This window comes from Telopea speciosissima, chromosome 6, assembly GCF_018873765.1.
Source record: "Telopea speciosissima isolate NSW1024214 ecotype Mountain lineage chromosome 6, Tspe_v1, whole genome shotgun sequence".
In the NCBI taxonomy this organism is placed as follows: Eukaryota; Viridiplantae; Streptophyta; class Magnoliopsida; order Proteales; family Proteaceae; genus Telopea; species Telopea speciosissima.
This window is the reverse complement of record NC_057921.1, coordinates 63,387,190-63,405,650: the sequence shown is the minus strand read 5'-3', so window position 1 is coordinate 63,405,650 and position 18,461 is coordinate 63,387,190. Positions and strand designations below refer to the sequence as shown.

General features: G+C 39.3%; 3 protein-coding genes across 3 annotated transcripts in view; 1 reads left to right on the top strand and 2 right to left on the bottom strand.

Annotated features, from left to right (window-relative positions):
• LOC122664155 (probable O-methyltransferase 3) overlaps window positions 1–18,461 on the bottom strand; it is a 41,814-nt gene that overhangs the window by 1,765 nt on the left and 21,588 nt on the right. Inside the window, exons 3-4 of the mRNA XM_043859855.1 lie at window positions 15,510–16,309; window positions 15,010–15,327 (exon numbers count right to left, since the gene is read on the bottom strand). Coding sequence (XP_043715790.1) covers window positions 15,025–15,327; window positions 15,510–16,289 — 1,083 coding nt within the window. The 5' untranslated portion in view covers window positions 16,290–16,309 and the 3' untranslated portion in view covers window positions 15,010–15,024. The remainder of the gene's footprint in view (window positions 1–15,009; window positions 15,328–15,509; window positions 16,310–18,461) is intronic.
• LOC122664153 (primary amine oxidase-like) lies at window positions 6,227–9,107 on the top strand. Its single transcript, XM_043859853.1, has 5 exons — window positions 6,227–7,554; window positions 7,652–7,765; window positions 8,032–8,481; window positions 8,580–8,677; window positions 8,781–9,107. The coding sequence occupies exons 1-5, from the start codon at window positions 6,265–6,267 to the stop codon at window positions 8,992–8,994; spliced, it is 2,166 nt and encodes a 721-aa protein (XP_043715788.1). The 5' UTR covers window positions 6,227–6,264; the 3' UTR covers window positions 8,995–9,107.
• Window positions 9,675–13,911, bottom strand: LOC122664158 (protein LPA2). Its single transcript, XM_043859857.1, has 2 exons — window positions 13,422–13,911; window positions 9,675–9,967 (listed from the first exon to the last, which is right to left on the bottom strand). The coding sequence occupies exons 1-2, from the start codon at window positions 13,882–13,884 to the stop codon at window positions 9,828–9,830; spliced, it is 603 nt and encodes a 200-aa protein (XP_043715792.1). The 5' UTR covers window positions 13,885–13,911; the 3' UTR covers window positions 9,675–9,827.

Genomic DNA, 18,461 nt, shown 5'->3' with positions numbered 1-18,461 from the left:
TTAAGGCTTTAGATTACTCATTCTCCACAAGTGAATGACTGATTAAGTGATTAGTTAACTTAATTAATTAAGTGTTCTTCTTGGATACTTTTTCCATTGTCATAGGGATAGTGGTCCCTTGATTCCATCATCTCCATTGTCTGATTCTCTTCTTTTTCTTTCGGTAGATGTCAGATTCTCTTTCGGCTTCTGTCACTGAAGTAGGACTTTTTTTTCTCTCCACTCCAAACCTTTTTAATTTCACCTTTTATGTCAAACGAATCTAAGTTGGGAGATTCCAAGGATCCCACTAACTTTTGTATTTTGGGGGCAAGAAGGATTCTACCTAATTTTTACCTGGAAAAAAAAAAAAAACAAAAGGATTCTATTAATTAAGAACTAAGAGTAAGGTAAAAGGACTTAAAAGAGTAGGGAAAAAAGATTCGGTCGAAAAACATGATTCTTGTGCTCAAGCACAAGATGGGGTAAAATGATCATCCTACCCCTATAAAAGGTGGAAATCTTTTAGTTGATGTTTCTGAATATGCATTGACCCCCCAATTGGTGCAGAGGCCAACTCTTGGCTCTTAGACAACTAGACAAAAACACTCTTCCCCTTAAAAATAACTAATGTTTTTACGTGCGTGAATAGTTCAATTCCATGACTAATAATTGATTTGTTTGGTTCTAGTTTAGATTCAAATTAGTAAGCAGCACAACTCCCTAGTAAACCCAGTTTCAATTCCATTTTCACTTTTGTTTTGATCAAATTCCTTTGCTTTTGCGGTTCTTGAGTCTTGACCAAGGTTTCAAGAATCGGGAAGACCAGAATTGGCTATAGTTGATCGGACCAATTCCCACCAATTTAATTAATTTTTGACCAGTTTTGACCACTTTGGATCGGAAAAAATTTGATCTCTAAATACATGTTTTGAAATGCTGGTTAAGATGAGCATTCCATTCCTTTTAATTCTTTTCATCTTGTCAAGTAGGAGTGTCAATCGATTTGTTTGGATCAATTTCGATGTGAGAATGAGTAAATCCAATCTTTATGTGTAGACAGGTCGAAACTATTGTATATGGTCAAATACACTGTAGTTCGGTATGGAGAGGTTGACAACCGGCAAGTGTGACATCCAACCTCTCCACCCTGAAGGCCGAACTGTACCTCACTGCATTTTTTAGGAAATTGGAGAGGAAATTTTTTTTTTTTTCCAATGGTAGAGCGATGTCAGATCTCAGCCTCAATTCTCATAGAAGACAAGTCTTTAGCGATGTTAGACTTTAATCCCAAAGGATGTTAGATTTCAATCTCAAAGTGAGAAAGTCTTTAGCGATGGTAGGAGATTTCAATCTCAAAGGACAAGTGGTTCCGACAAAGTGATGCTATTGATGATTACAATCTAAAGGGACTCTACACACATGGGATGGGAGGGCGATGTTTTGATTTCAAATCACAAAGAAAAAGCATTTATTAGTGAAGATAGACCGGAAATCAAATCAAGTGGAGGTAACTTCCAAATAAATAAATGAATGGAACCCCTAAAGTCCATTTCTCCCTCCAACTCTGATTGCAATGTTTTATCGCGAAAACAACGTCTAGATTTCGATGAAATTTTGATGTAATGTAGTAATTAAAACTACTAATATACTTCCTCTCTCATCAATTTTATCTATGTTGTGGGTATAGAGATTCGTCTTTATCAAAAAAAAAGAAAAAAAAAAAAAAAAAAAAAAAAAAAAAAAAGAAAAAAAGGTATAGAGATTCCTTGGCCCCACTATCGTGGGTGAGAGTGTGGGACCCGTAAGGATAATGATAGCCTTGCCCACTAGTAGAGGGGGATAATTATTACCCAGATTCTCTACACTGTACGTATAAGAAACTTTGGTCTACTTCGTTGTCATTGGGAGCAAAAGCACAATATAAAAGTTGTAACTATGTCTACATAGTTTTCACTAGTGTCGTGCTATTAAGAGAAGTTCCCTTTCTACTTTTTTTTGCCCTTTTCTACATCCACCTTCATACTTTCTTGCACGCAAGAGACCACTTATATCATCTCAGACATAGTTAACAAATTTAATAGTATATAATTATATATTTTTGTTTTATCTTTTTTATTAGGGAAAAAGAATGCTAATCTGTCCCGTGGTTTCTGCAATCAGCCCTTAGAAAAATTGAAAATCCCATCGAAATTGTTTGTTCCTGTGTTGGTGCAGGGGCTACATGCATGGTGCAGACTACATGGGCTATACGACTGATTAACGTTCTCTTATCCTTTTTATAAATATAGCTTTCGATTCTTAATATATGTTCTCTTTATTAATTTGTATTAATACAAGTTAGTACTGTGTAATAGAATCTTGCACGTTAGCATCTTTTTTACCATCGGATCCCCCTCTCTGCATCTGAGCCATTCAACTAATCAGTTGTTGAAATCGCATTCCCTCCATCACTGCTATGCCCTCTTCTCCCCCCCCCCTTCCCTTTCTCTCTCCATAATGCAATTGGCCGGCTCCGACTTCCACTCTCCCTTCTCCTCCCTTGTCCCGTCCTCCTTCAGGCCACAACCTCTAATTGGAGTCGTAGAAGGACCTATGGGGGGTTGCCAGAAATTGTAATGACAGGGGTGACCGGTGATAGATGGAAGAGAGGGTGGGCGCAAGGGTTGGAAAGGGGGAGTTGTAGGGGTGGAGTGTGGGGTTAAAGGAGGGAGGGCATAGGGATAGGGGGAGCCAAAGCCAACAAGGGAGTGGAGAGGGAAACTCAAAGGGAAAGTTGGGGGAGCCAGAGAGGAGGGGGAGATGGAAAAGGAGAGGGACATGAGAAGAGGGGGACCGTTGCAACAGTATTGGTGGAAGGGTGATGCAATGACAATGGGAACAAACAATTAAGATACCTTTCGTCTAATAAAATATTAGCATGCAAGATTCTATTATACCTCGTTAGTGTATACATCATTTCTCTTATTTTTTTTAGATAAAAAGAATATTGTTTGGTTGTGTGGCTTTTGCACTTAGATACAAAAACATGTGAAATTATCGTTCAACCTTTGTCGAAATAAATAATCTCATCTATGTTGATGCCCATGTATGTGTTCTCGTTGGCCTCACAATGATGCAGGGTCTACACGATCAAACAACGATCTCTTGCCCATTTTTCTTAATAAAAACAAATTTTTTGATAGAAAAATAAAACATAAATCTTCAAAATTTTGAAATTGTCAAGAGATCGAGGGATATAATTCAGAGATTGTTTGTAAATAAAATACTAAATAATTGTGATTCTTCGGGTCTCTAGGAATGTCCTCTCTCTCTCTCACACAATCATTGTGTGGTCAAATTTCACACGTAACACTATTCCCGTAAAGCGACACCTTGCCCAAGTACATGGTGGAAGCCTGCGGAAGGTATCTTTACAATTTGCATTGGTGTTCATCAAACTAGAGTGTGAGGGAATCGGTGGAACATATCTTTCTTACCTATCCATTTTCTAGGGCGGTTCCACTTGACTCCTCAATCTGATTTTTCTACTTTAAACGATTGATTTAAATGTTGGGATTCTATCTTTTTATCCGATAAGAGGTTTTCACAAGATTGGTTTCCTCTTCCATCTTTTTGTCTTTTGGTATATTTAAAGAGCTCGTAATGATTTCATTTCAAGAAAAATTACTATTCTCCTAAAGAAGTCATTAAAGTTGCAAAAAAATGATACTAAGAGTTTACCTCGGCTACCAAAAGGAATGTACTCATCTCTTATTGTGGACATCTCTTCAAATTCTCAGCTAGTGGTCAGATATCAATGGAATCCTCCGCCTCATTATGTTAAAATGAACTGTGATGCAACATGGAGAAAAGACTCAAAAAGGGGAGGTATTGGTATTATTTTTCAGGATCATCTCGGCCATCCTTTATCAGCCTATTCTAGTGGGGATGCAATGTGAGCCAGTGGCAATTGGTGAAGCTCTCGCTAATCGATCTGGTCTACTCCAAGTTGCTAGATGTGGTTTCAATCAGATTTTGGTTGAATTAGATTGTTCAGATTTGATTAATCAATTGAGCTCCAAATCTAACCCTAAGATCAAGATTAGTAGCATTTGTCAAGATATTTTCAATTGTAGAAATCTTTTGTATCTTGCAATTTTTCTTATATTCCAAGGTTCTCCAATTCTGTGGTGGATTCCTTGGCCAGGTCGGCCCTTTCGGTAGAGTCACCTACTGTTTGGCCTCTCACCTCTCCGTGGCTTCTACAGCTTTGTAAGGCAGATGCTACTACTTGTAATGACTCTTCTCACTTTGATTGATATTAACTAATAATAGGTCAACGGACATATTGCATTTTTTAGATATTACATTCTTTAAATCTTGAATGGTATAGATTGATTGATAGATTTTTTTCACATAAATTTGGTTTCATTGAGGTTTCAAAATTTTGGAAATCTAATCCTCCTAATTTGGAACTCAAATCTGAATTAATAGAAATAAAATAACTGCCCTAATAAAACTAAGGAGAAGTAGTAAATGTCAATTCCAAAAAATCTAATTTAATGCCTTATCATTTTGATCAACATTTTACTTAGATATTTGCTTCCCATATAGTTGTGTGATATAGGAAGTGAAGGCTCATTTTCCCGATTCGTTCTATATATTTATATAGAATAACCTCCTCACCTTCATAGATTGAACCAAAAGAAAAATGTGAATTGGGTCTCACACAGGGTTTCCCACACATCCCTCACGACATAAAATTGAAAGACCCAAACCTTCCCTTTCAAAGCGGAATCAGACGTGACCAAAACATATAAAGATCAACTTAGTCGCTCATGGGGACATATCTATCCGGATAGAGGATAGTGATGATTGGTGAGAGGTGTAAGCACTGCGAGGTGTGAAGTGATCTTGTACTAAACGAAACAACTTTCATTTCCCAACATTCAGAATGCCAGGGTACTAATTCTCTCTCACAAGTTTTTTTATTTTTTATTTTTCTCTTACCTACTTTGATCATGTGGACCTCATGTGAATGCTATTGTTCTCCGTATTGTTGTTAGTGAGGTGTATATCATCCCCACACTAGTGTTGTAAAAAACCCTCTTTGGTATAAAAATATAGGGAACACATTCTTTGTTTAGGAGTGTGGCTCTTGGGCCAACGTGGGGGCCGTATCAACAGAGACCGTATTTTTGCCTTTTATGGAGGAGGGGAGATTATTTCACATCATCTTGTGTTTAGGTATAAGAGCCACACACTCCTAGACAAAGTTCCTTTTCCCCAAAATATACAATGGGTCCATTGTATGCTGATATCAAGCATCAAACCTATCGGATGGCAATCCTCTCTCAAGATAAAGTAAAAAATTAAATTAAGATTTTTCTCCTTTTCAAGTTACAACCTAAACTTATATAAATACTAAACAAGATAATAACCAACTCCTAAAAACACTATCCACTTCAATCACTAATGCACTCCATGACAAAAGAGTGAAAAGACCCACCACTTCTTTACAATTAAGACATGATAATATTCTATTATTTATTAATAAAAATAAAATATTGATATCATATTCACAAGGAATTAGGCACGTACCAATTCATCTCCGGAGTGATTGGTCTTGTTCTCTTGTCTTCCACTACTCTTCCCATATCCATCCTTAGCTAAGTGGAATTTAACTCGTTTACAGGGAGGCGTGCTATTAGGGGCATCCAACGGTTGAGGTGTACCGTACACATCTTAATGCATACCTAGAGATATGTGCGATACAATCCAACTGCTGGCAGCACCCTAGACATTCCTTGCTCCCAAGAGAAAAAGACCCTTTTTTTTTTTTTTTTTTTTTAACATGTTGCATGCTGCCCCTGACTGTATTAGAGAAATTAACGGAGATGCCAGTTGTCCATCATATCAGAGTCACTGCACTAACACTCATATTGTAATTTTATGCCATTTTTTTTTTTTTTTTGGATTGCCAGTTTTCCAGATCAGACTGCACTTCACTGTGGAATCTCCATATTGCATTTTATAAGATTTTATTTTTGGTAAATATCATTTTATGAGATTCGTACGTCGCTAGTACCCTATAAAAACCCTTAATATCGTAGTCTTTAATGTTCCACACAAAAACTCATCCCGAATCATCCAGATATTTTCTTTGTTAGAGAGCCATTAGCACTCTCGTCACTGATCAGAGATTATTTCTGTTTAGTGAATCATATAAGTCAACATGAACGCCTGAAATATCTCGTTTTTCCATCTCTGCATCCACCTACCTTAAACAGAGATCAGAGGGACATGGAGTCCAAAGCTTTCATTCGCTTCCTGTTTCTTCTTGTAAGTGGCGCTCTGGTTCTTCTCATCACTCGCACCTGGGTTCAACTCCCTACTCCCTCCGACAAAGCAGAGCTGATCTCCGGCAACCGATTCCTGCCCAAATCCGGTCTCACCAAAGACCAAGAGAGATGGAACCAAAAACGCAACCACAAAGCCCAAGTCCCTCACCACCCACTCGACCCTCTTACTATACAAGAAATGAACAAAGCCCGAACCATCCTCTCCTCTCACCCATCCTTCTCCTCTACTCCCTTCACCATTCACACTCTCGTCCTCGAAGAACCAGAAAAGCCCTTGGTGCTTAAATGGAAGAAAGGCGATCCTCTCTTACCCAGAAAAGCTTCGATTGTGGCGCTCGTCAAAGGCCAATCCCACCTGCTCACCATCGATTTCGGATCGAGCAAGGTGACCCACAACGAGGTCGTGGCTTCGCCGTCCGGGTACCCCATGATGACCATAGAAGACATGAATTCTGCTACCTGGGCTCCACTCTCTGACGCCAATTTCAACCGCACGATCCTCGACCGAGGGATTGATCTAGCGGACCTCTCTTGCCTACCCATCTCCACGGGATGGTTCGGGAAGAAGGAAGAGAAGAGAAGGTTGATCAAGGTTCAGTGTTACTCGTTGCAGGGAACAGCAAATTTCTATATGAGACCCATCGAAGGGCTCACAGTACTCCTTGATATGGACAGCAAAGAAGTAGTGGAGATTTCCGATAAAGGCCGTGAGATTCCAATCCCAAAAGCTGCAAATACCGATTATCGCTACGCGGCGCAGAACAAGCGCGTGAAGCTTCTCAACCCAATATCGCTAGAGCAGCCGCAAGGGCCAAGCTTTACGGTGGAAAACGAGCACACAGTGAAATGGGCCAACTGGGAGTTCCACCTGAAACCCGACCCGAGAGCAGGTGTGATCATCTCGAGAGCCATGGTGAGAGATCCAGAGACGGGGGAGATGAGAAACGTGATGTACAAGGGGATGACGTCGGAGCTGTTCGTGCCTTACATGGACCCCACCGATGCTTGGTACTTCAAGACATACATGGATGCCGGGGAGTACGGGTTCGGACTTCAGGCCATGCCGCTCGAGCCGCTTAACGATTGTCCACGAAACGCTTATTACATGGACGGTGTGTTTGCGGCGGCAGATGGAAAGCCCTTCGTTCGTTCCAACATGGTTTGTGTGTTCGAGAGCTATGCCGGAGATATTGGGTGGCGCCATGCTGAGAGCCCCATCACCGGCATGCCGGTAACAGAATATTCCTGATCTTTCTAATTAGATACTTTTTATTTTTCTTTTAAATTTTCAAATTAATAAATAGTTGAATTTTTTGGATCCCTTATAGATAAGGGAAGTGAGGCCAAAGGTGACGTTGGTGGTAAGAATGGCGGCATCCGTAGCCAACTACGATTATATCGTGGACTGGGAGTTCCAGACAGATGGGCTCATCCGTACCAAGGTCTCTCTCTCTCTCTCTCAAGACAAAATCATTTATGAGATTGTTTCCCATAGACCCAGATAAGTAGAGTAGGGGTGTCAAACCCTTGCCCGAACCGGTGAACCTGGATCAAAGCGACCAAAAAAATTAAACCCAACCGTTTAGGCAGAGGTGGATACGATCAGGACCAATTTGGTCCACTCAGACTACCTGGGCCAACATGGATTTGTTGGACCAGACCCAATAGCATCAGTAGAATTAACGATTTGTATAAATGGTGATGGCAGGTTGGGTTGAGTGGTATCCTAATGGTGAAGGGTACAACATACAACAACATGAACCAGGTACCAGAGGAAGAGGAACTCTACGGCACCCTCTTGTCGGAAAATGTCATCGGCGTCATCCACGACCACTACATCACATTCTACCTCGACATGGATGTCGATGGCTCCGATAATTCATTTGTCAAAGTGAATCTTGCCAAGAAACAGACCTCACCTGGAGAATCACCTCGGAAGAGCTACTTGAAAGCCACAAGATATGTTGCCAAGACAGAGAAGGATGCACAGATTAAGCTGAAGCTTTACGACCCATCAGAGTTCCATGTTATCAACCCAATCAAGAAGACCAGGGTGGGTAACCCAGTTGGATACAAGGTTGTACCAGCAGGTACAGCTGCAAACTTACTTGATCACCAAGATCCTCCACAAATGCGAGGTGCATTCACTAACAATCAGGTAATGAAAATCTGAAATCATCTATCTTTCAATACATTGTTAGATGAAACACTTTTAATTTATATTCACTTACATGATCATTCTGTTGTGTTTGGCAGATATGGGTCACACCATATAACAGAAGTGAGCAATGGGCAGGTGGGCTTTTTGTGTACCAGAGCCAAGGAGAGGACACCCTTGCTGTGTGGTCTGAGAGGTAATAAATTAGCAGAAGAGAAGCAAGTATCACCTGTGACATTTCACAAGCCAAAAAAATTAAGATTGTTAGTTTGATGGTTGATAATATTTTGGATTTGCAGGAACCGGGCGATTGAGAACAAAGATATAGTGCTGTGGTACACATTGGGATTTCATCACATACCTTGCCAGGAGGATTTCCCCATCATGCCGACTGTATCTTCGCATTTCGACCTAAAGCCGGTTAATTTCTTTGAGAGCAATCCTATTCTCCATATGCCACCAAACGTCGAGAAAGATCTACCGGTTTGCAGGGGAGTTGCTTCAGCTCGATAAACTCTTGGCCTAAAATATCAGCATGACATGAATATATGTGTATGGTGCAACTATATATATATGAAAGAGGGTCTAGTTCCCCAAACAATAAAACAGGAACAAGAAGGGAGAGACTAAAAAGTAATATGACCTCATCTCTGTTTTCTTTTCCTCTTCCTCTTGTGTGTGTAAGATAAACATCCTCTTAAGATGATTACTAATGAAACCTCTTCAAATGGGCAGCAAAACCTCTTCAGTGGTACTAAAACAAAAGAAAGTAATTCAAACGTTTCAAATGTTAATTCATAGTACAATCAAGTTTTGTTTTCCGCTTTTTTCTTGGTCCATCTATTCTGTGATTCACTAAGTTTAGTGATTCAGAAAAGATGTGGTTATTGAAAAGATAAAAGAGTAACTGAGTAAGAATTCAAATTATGTGCGATGGTAATTCGACTTGGGTAGATGATATTCTTCAAACAATTTTAGTTATTCCATCAACTGTCTAGCTTGAAAATGCCCAATTATATTAAACAGCTTCACTCAGATGTATTGGAGGCAATCAGATCCTGCAGAAATTTTAGCTTCAAAAGAATGTGGTTAATCTGTAAGATCAGTTTTATAGCAGATCCTAAGGTATCAAGTTCGGATTCCATCTTTCTTCAATTGAAGTGCACCTTTCTGCATTGCATCTGCTAATTTTCTCAACTGAAACTGGTTTCATCGAAATATACTATATACCTCTGTATAAAGTTACAGGTAAATACAAAATCAGAAGAAGATATTCAATGGTCATTGGTTCTTAACACTGGCTTCATTATACAACCCAATTCTTTCAGTTGCAGTAAATCTTAGGATCAGCTTTCCCTTTTCTCATTCTGTAGGTACTTCAAAACACCATATGTGACGGTACCACCCACAAACAAGAAAACTGTTGGAGTGAAGGATGGATACAGATATTTCACGAAAAATTGATCCCATGCCTCTGGCAGGAAGCCTGTACAAGTAGAAAATTGGATGGGTTATTCGCAGAGAAAGATAAAACACCCTAATCAAACAGTACAGATTAAGAAGAAAGAAAGCTTGGAGACAATATTCAAAATGATTGCACTTCCTTTCTCTATATTTTCAACCTGGCCTACAATTTCTTAAATATGTTAATTGAGAAGTTGTAGAGAGTGAAATTCGACTTTCAGCTGCTTTTGTCCAAGTGATTATTGAAAAATCAGACTCATCATCTACATGCCTTGGTGCCTTTGCTAACCAGTAAGCAACAACCGCTGAAACAATTTTCTGACCATAAATTCCATCTTCTCTATAGTTACACAGAAAGGAAACTTAAAAGAGTATAGTTACACTGAAAGCTTAAAAGAGCTGAGGCAGATAATTGTTCCGAGCGATAACAAATCATTCTGGAAAGGCTGCGAACATCATGACCCTCCCCAGACCCTGCAGTGGTGGGAGCCTTGTGCACTGGGTACGCCTTTTTTTTAATAACAAATCAATCTGGAATTGAATAGAAATGAATCAAGAGGGCCAAAAAAAAAAAAAAAGATTAATTAAAACAAAGGTTCTTAAAACCATTTGAATGAACTTCTGGGGCTGCAAGAAGTTATACATGATGGAATTAGGCATCCGCAGTGTCTTTTAAAGGTCTGGCTCAATCTCGAGTACTATAAGAAAATAGCAGGGAAATACCATAGTGCATTACAACTGATATTTTTCTTCGGACCAAGTTTTCCTCAAGCCACGGTGAAGGAGGAATTCCTTCAACGATGGCTGTCATTGCGCTTGGATGGGCGTCTAGGAACAGTGAAAGGTATTTTGAACCTCCATGAAATTAGGGGGGAGGGGGAGATAATTATGACAGTACATAGGTGGGTGAACCCTCCACCATGGCTGAAGGAAAAATTCCCCCTTTTCCCTCTATCTTTATAGCATGGTATTTGCATTGAGGATGAGAAAACGAAAAGTTTAAGACTGACCAATTGAGTTAGAACAATCATTCAGGAGAAGAAAGAATCAAAATTGTGCAGCCCACAACCATGTAATACAATGAAATATGTGAGTTCCTGTGAAAAAGCATGTCTACTTAACAAGCGTGTCTTCCCTTCCCCAGATTATTGTGCTTTTGATGTTGAACCAAGGCACGTAGAGGGATTTTGGTGGTTGTGCTTCTTTTTGGGGTTGGTTCCGCAAGTGTGAATTTGAGGATGATTGTGCTGCTGTTACATAATTAATATTCTAATCTTAGTCTTTCTCTTAAGGATTATTTGCGGTTTTCATGCCAAGAGGGATGGCATAAAACACTCATGGCCTGAAGTTGGTTTAGTTTCAGCTGCAATAATCATCACAGGTTAGACAGTTCTTCTGTCTGGGAGCATCATCTTCAGTAAGGATGAATGCTTTACCATTACCGTTCTGCTTTTGGGTGAGGACAAATGCAAATTATGTGTTCCTTGGTGTCAACTATAATATTAATTAATCTATTATTTGTTGTTCCATTCAGAAATCTTTAGTACTGACAGTTGATGATGTAGGAGGGTGGGGTGTAATCCAAAATCTTTACTTTCAGGGCTACAGGAGATCGTGGAGAAAGGAAGGATAGGGTCCTAATTAAATATGGTTTCAGGCTCAGTCACGTATGCTAAGATTAGCAATGGGGCTTTCTCTATGGGGAGACTGTTCAAGGGGTTGATCCTATGGTTTACCTTTTTCCAATGTTTGAAATAAACGCTAGCGAGGAATTAATTGTGGATTATGGATCTTGAGATTGACATAAACACTAAAACCAGAAGTACAGAAAAGAATTGAAGAAACAGAGAAAAGAGATGTAATGTACTGGACTTCACTGTCTAGAGTTCAAATCTCAACTTAGACTTGTAATTTGAGGTTGGAATCACACCAACCCATCAAGACGATGCAACCTTTACAAAGTAGCAGGAGCCACCCAAATTAATTCTAGCTCCAGCACTTAAATTCAAGGGACACCAGGATGTAGATAGACCTGGATAGCAAGATTAATTTAGATGCAATTAAAAAAGTCAAAACTTTTTCTCTTTTCTAGCCAAATTTGAATACAAGAGCTTCACTGGATGAATTTGAGGAATCTTCTGTCTCCATTTTGTTGTGTGACATCTAAACAGAAACTGAAAGGTAACAGCAGAGAGAGATTAACCAATGAATACCATACCTGTACATGTATTGTCATGAATACTCTCTTCAGCAGGTTGTTTGTCAGTCATCCAACATAACTAAATGGGAAGAGTGGTTCAAGGGGATCCCTCAAACATGGCTGCTATTGCTATCTGAATTCATATAACTCCTATCTCACCCATATGGACATCCAATTTGACCAATTCCATAATTTCTAAGAATACTCTCCAAAGATGCCAAAAATAGAATGAAGCTTCATTCAACTATAATAAGTACCAGTATTAGAATAAACAATGCTTTTCTTGGGGTGGGAGGTGGGGGGATATATAGAAAAAATAACTCATTATCTAACCACTATAAAAAAATCTAGACGAAAATTATCACCAAAACTTAAGGAAGGCATTGTATATATAATCTTTTGATAGTAGAGATGGAAAATCCAATGTTCCAGTGCATGACCACAGATATATTGGTAGTAAACTCATAGAACAGGGTGAAACAAAATATGGGATTGAGGTTGAAATCACAACAACCCATCAAGACGATGTAACCTTTACAAAGTAGCAGGAGAGACCCAAATTAATTCTAACTTGCATAAGTGTGCTGACTCCAAAGGGCCATAGGGGCTAAAGGCGCTGGGGAAATTCGTTTTAGGGATACATAGGTATTTGGGTAAATTCTTTTATAGGATTTCGCAATAAATTTGAAGCGAGGGTTCTTTCTCTATAATCAATTGAGAGAGGTATGAAGAAGAGTGGTAGTAACCCTATTCTCCATTGATAGTGAAACAGATCTCAATCTCAACGTGGACGTAGGCAATATTGCCAAACCACATAAATCTTTGTGTAAACTGCGTGATTGTTTGTTTGCAATTTCCATTCTTTTCTGCATCGTTTTAGGCTCACGATTTTCGACAGTTACAGTGATGAATTGAAGTTCTAAGTCCGGTTGTACGTCAAGTGGATCCTTCACTCTCATCCCGTCAATGACTGATTTACTATTTTAATTAGTCTTCTATAGTACTAGTCTCTCAAACCACCTATTTGCTGTTATCAATTCCTACATCTTCTCTCATGCACCGATACCCCTTTTTCTTCAACATCTATCTTCCCAACCTAATCATTTATCTATTTAGAATGGAGATTGTGTGGTAGAATAAAAAATAAACCATAGTGTGCGTTACACCTTCTGTTTAACGATAACAATAACCCGGAAAACAGATATTAGAGATGAGTTAATCGCAAAAAATACGACATAAATACAAACCCTAAGTGGAAATGGATTAGGAACAATACCTGATGCAGCAAGAGCAATACCCTCGACGAGGATAAGGGAACCGAGACCCAACCAAGTGAGTAGAAAAGCGCTCTCGTTCCTCGACTGCTCTTCGGTCTGAGATTCTCCCTGCTGGGAGAGAAATGCGGGTTTCTCTACTGGGGATCTACGAACTATGGAAGATGCCCTCTCTCTACTTGTCTTACCCTTCCTTTTATTACTAGCAGTACCCTCTGTTTCACTCAATTTAGCAGAGGAAGAAGAAGAAGGTAAAGAAGAACCGAAGCCAAGGCCGGCTTTGGTTGATTTCTTGGGAGGAGCCAGAACGGAACCATCTTCAGTTCCTTCATTTCTGCTGTCGTCTGGTGCTGATGATTCAGCCCTCAGTGTTAACCTTATTTTGGCGGGTGATTGCAGACGCGGATGAAGAAGAGTCGGAGAGAGTTTTTTCACGAAACACGAAGATTGGATGGATAGGGCCATTTTCCGTTAGTGGCTGAGGATGTCCTCTCTTAATATACGTTTTGGAATCATGGTTTAATTAATCCGGTATCGGATCGGCCGATTCGTATATCAATACCTGATACTTTTGTTTTTTATTTTGTGTGTGTGTGTGTGTGTAAAAAGAGCTTTATTGTGAATAAATGTGAAAACTCATGGCTGGGGATTACAAAGATCAACAAGTCATGGATCGGATATGGGTCACACTATCGCATATGTCACCGATAGCACTCTTAATAGAGGATCTGAACTCTGACGCACACAAAAGTAGGGGCAGCTCGGCAATAGAAGAACCCGATGCGGTGAGTGGGTAGTTGAAGAATGATAAGTTGCAAAAAGATCATAACAGAATCCGGAGTAGCAAATGTAAACCGGTCAACATACACATTGACACGAGTTCGATTTCTTGCACGTACCAATAGATGAATATACATGTGAGAGCCAACCATCTGTCTTTTTTTTGTTATTTATAAGAAGAATAGGGGTTTTTATAAAAATAAAATTAAAATGTTATTAACTCTTAGATGTCCTGTTGATACGTACAGATGGTCCCACGCGGAGGGGACGGCGGCAGCGGAGCCAGACGACAAAAGACACGCGGAGCCAAAGGATATAAACTCAGAATAAAAGCAAAAAGGGGGGGGGGGGGGGGGGGGTGGGGGATTGGAGGGAGATGTCTGTGGTTCGTTTGGACTGGCTTGTAGATAATATACTTACTTCAACACACTTCTTTTCCAACATGTGTTTACGCTTCCATTAATCATGTCCTTTGTTTTTTGATCCCAAAATAGAATCTTAATTTGCTCTGCTTTTGCCGAGAATTGAAGTATTTATCACTATTAATTTGTCTTCTTCTCAATGTAGAAATTTCAGCTTTCTTCAATTAGAGACACAAATAGTGATGTTTAAAGATAATTAATTAACCACTTCTGGAGCGAATCTTCGATACATAAATGGAAGCTAAGAAATAAAGAAAAATAAACACACTTAATAATTAATAACAATCTTCCATGCTATCGCATGTAAGGTTATTCTAGACTTCCAGAAGTACAGAACTGAAACAAACACAAACACATGAACCCATAAAATAGATTCAAATTAAGTAACTAAAAATCATCATCATCATGGATAAACCTCAATAATAGACCGAACGCCAAGAACAGGTTTGATCTTGTAATCAGTAAAACCAGCTTCCTTGAAAAGCTTCTTCCATTCTTGCTCAGTCCTCTCTTTACCCCCAACATCTACCATCACCAACACATCGAATAAAAACTGTGTCTCAGTCAGATCAAGATTATCTGCATTCTCCACCACAACCATGTCCAATATAATCACCTTCCCTCCCACTTCTCTGGAAGGTATCGCTTTCTTCGCATTCTTTAGTATCACCACACACTCCTCGTCGCTCCAATCATGTAGAACCCACTACAACCATCCAAACCAAAAAATTTCTTGTTACGAATGAAATTACAAAACCCTAGCTCACACATCTTTAATTACGAGATATACAACACCCTATATATAACGTTTTGACGCATTACAATATAGAGAAACCCTAATTCCTACCCTTATTTGAAAGAATAAAATATAAAATGGATTGTTTGTACCTTGAGCTGGACTGCATGAGTGGATGGGATGGATTCAAACATACTCCCTCCGATGCCTTGGATGATATCGTTCTTAGGCAAAGTAGCCACCACATGTGGGAGGTCATACACAGAGCACTTGACGTTAGGGAAGGCCTCGGCGATGATACGAGCAGCGGTTCCGGTACCTCCACCGACGTCGACGAGGGAATTGAGGCCTTGGTAAACCTCAGGACACTTACGAACCACTACATTCATCAAGAAACGAGCATCAGAAGCCATACCTGCGTTGAACACAGTGTTCATCTCAGGGTGTTGGCTATTGTATTCCCAAAGACTCACTCCATGAGCCATCTTAAATAGTCTTTGTTCTGCGGTTTTAAACCATTCACTGAAATAATGCCAAGATGATACAAAGACAGGGTGTAGTTCCTCTTCCATGAAATCCAATAGGTTTAAGGGATTATCCTTAACCAGGAGTTTCGAAGAGGGAGTGAGAAGATAAGTCTCTTCTCCTCCCTCTCCTCCCTCTCCATTGGTTTGCCTTACAAAGAAGCCGTTGTGGCCAAGTATGCGCATCAGACGACGCAGGCAATCTGTTTTAACGGCTGGAATGGAAAGGGCGGTGGCTAGATCAGTGAGGGTCACCGGGCGACCGCCATGGTTGGCGATCACATCTGGTATGCCTAGATCACAGGCACACTTTAGAGCCATTGAGTTGATGAAATTAAATATGTATTTCCATACGTGAGCTTGAGCTAATGCAAGATCCTCAGCTTTGTCAACTTCGACAATAGCCATGATCGATCAGAGAATCTTTACAACTCAAACTCACACTTCCTGATCACTTACTTGCTCTAACTCATCACCATTTCACTTGTTTATATAGACTGCAACCACATAGCCGGCCCAGGCCCTGATCTGCAAAACTCATTGTCCTCAAGTTTAATTTTCCGTTGATAGTTCTCTGCAAAATTCTGTCCTCAATTCTAATTTTCAGTATCTCTCTTGCTCTCTACAAGGCTTAGTGGCTGTCCTCAAGTTTAATTTTCCGAGGTCCACATTCTGTTATAATTATCATTGATAGGACACGTGGCAACAAGACAGCCTACTTTCAGGGAAAGGATCCAACTCAATTCCCGTGAGTGCGACTTCATTGAAAACTCTCTCCCAACAACCACATAGGTAATAAAAATCCCTTAAAATGGGTTAAGGTTAGATTGTTAGATAAAGGCATATTCTAAGAACACTTGTCTGTGCATCAGAGTCCATGAAACCGTCAACTTCTACTTTTACATAAGGGTGTCATTAAATGGTCTGTTTTCGGTTAGCCGATGTGATCCAGGGGTGAGGTGGCCATTTCACACCCCTCTATGTTTAGGCACAAGGGCCACTGTCTTTCCGGATTATTTATCCCATTTTTTTTTAATAACTATAAGGATATAGTTGTTTATATGTTTTTAGTAACTCTACAATTAGTTGTAGGCGAGCTCAATTCAAAAATTCAAATTATTGCTCAAAATTAAAAAATGACAGGTCTATCTACCAACCATTGGATTTACATCAAATCCAAGTGGCAGCCTATGAATTAAGTGCAACATAATAGCCGCTCAACCCCAGGCCACAGAGGATCCAAATCCTATTTTACATGACTTGTCTCAACTCTTTGCCTCAATCAATGGTCTAAGATTTGGATAATGTGTGGACGTAGATGAGCCACCCACTTCCAATCTTTGAAAGGAGAAAAGCATTGTGACGGGGTGTCTTGGTGAAACAAATAGTAACAGGCCAATAATGATTCGGCATATGTACGTGTGTTTGTCTCTTTGGCAATTGGCCTTATATGATTTGATCTTTGTAGGTTGTGCATTGAACCCAAGTGGGAGTTTTTGTTATATATCTTGGTATTCTAATTCAAGGAGTGAATTACTGTTTAAGGAAAAAAAAAGAGGCAAAGTTTTCCTCCACCCATAAATGATGGTTCACCCTCTATCTTAGGGTTCACGAACTCTAATAGGGTTTTAGATTATTTTTTCAAAATACCCTCATGAAGTCTTCTCCCATCCTCTCCTACCCCATGATGAATGAGATCCCATTCATCATGGGTGGTGAGAATCTCGGTAAACACAAAAAAAAAAAAACACACTCTAAATTATTAGAGTATTGTAAAACAAAATTTACAATGAAAAGATTTTTAGGTCTATTAACATTGATGCATTCATTAAAGATTTAGGAGAAAATTTTTCTTCACTATGGGAGACGGAAAACCCACGAACTGATAGTCATAATTACTCCCTCTTCCTAGTTGAAAACTGAAAAATACTCTAACCCCATAATGACGCCTATCCCACCTTATTAGTGCCCACGGTGAAGGAAAACCGCCTTTATATATTATTGCAAAAGTTTTTTTAGTTTGTGTAGTCTAAAAGGGTGAAGTGGCAATTTCAATTGTTGGACATATAAAAATTGTAATTTGTCAAATTTTTTAGTCAAATTCAATCTTGTACCTTCACATATATTGATAATAATAATAAAAAAATCTTAGTAATGTATGCACTCTTTGCAGTCTTAAAATTTTCAATACTTTATTTTGTAGTTTGGCCAATTCTACCAACATTGAAATTTGACATATGAGAAAGTGACCTTAGGATCTATCTATTCGCTAAAACCCCATCTAACATACCATGTAGTAGTATTTGTTTGAAATTTAGAGATACCTTTATATTGCACAACCACACAAATTAAATTTTAGAGACACCACCCACTAGACTACACTGACCAGATGAGAAAGGTCTCTTACCACAAATTATATTCCATTAGACTTGCGTGTATATGTATATGTAAAGATATAGACAAAGGGCGATATCGATATGGATTTTGGAGCATGCAAAGTTGCAAGAAAATGACACTATATTGAACTCGAAGCCTCATTGCCATTTTCCTTCCCTTGGATTCTTCATGAGGGTTTCCAAG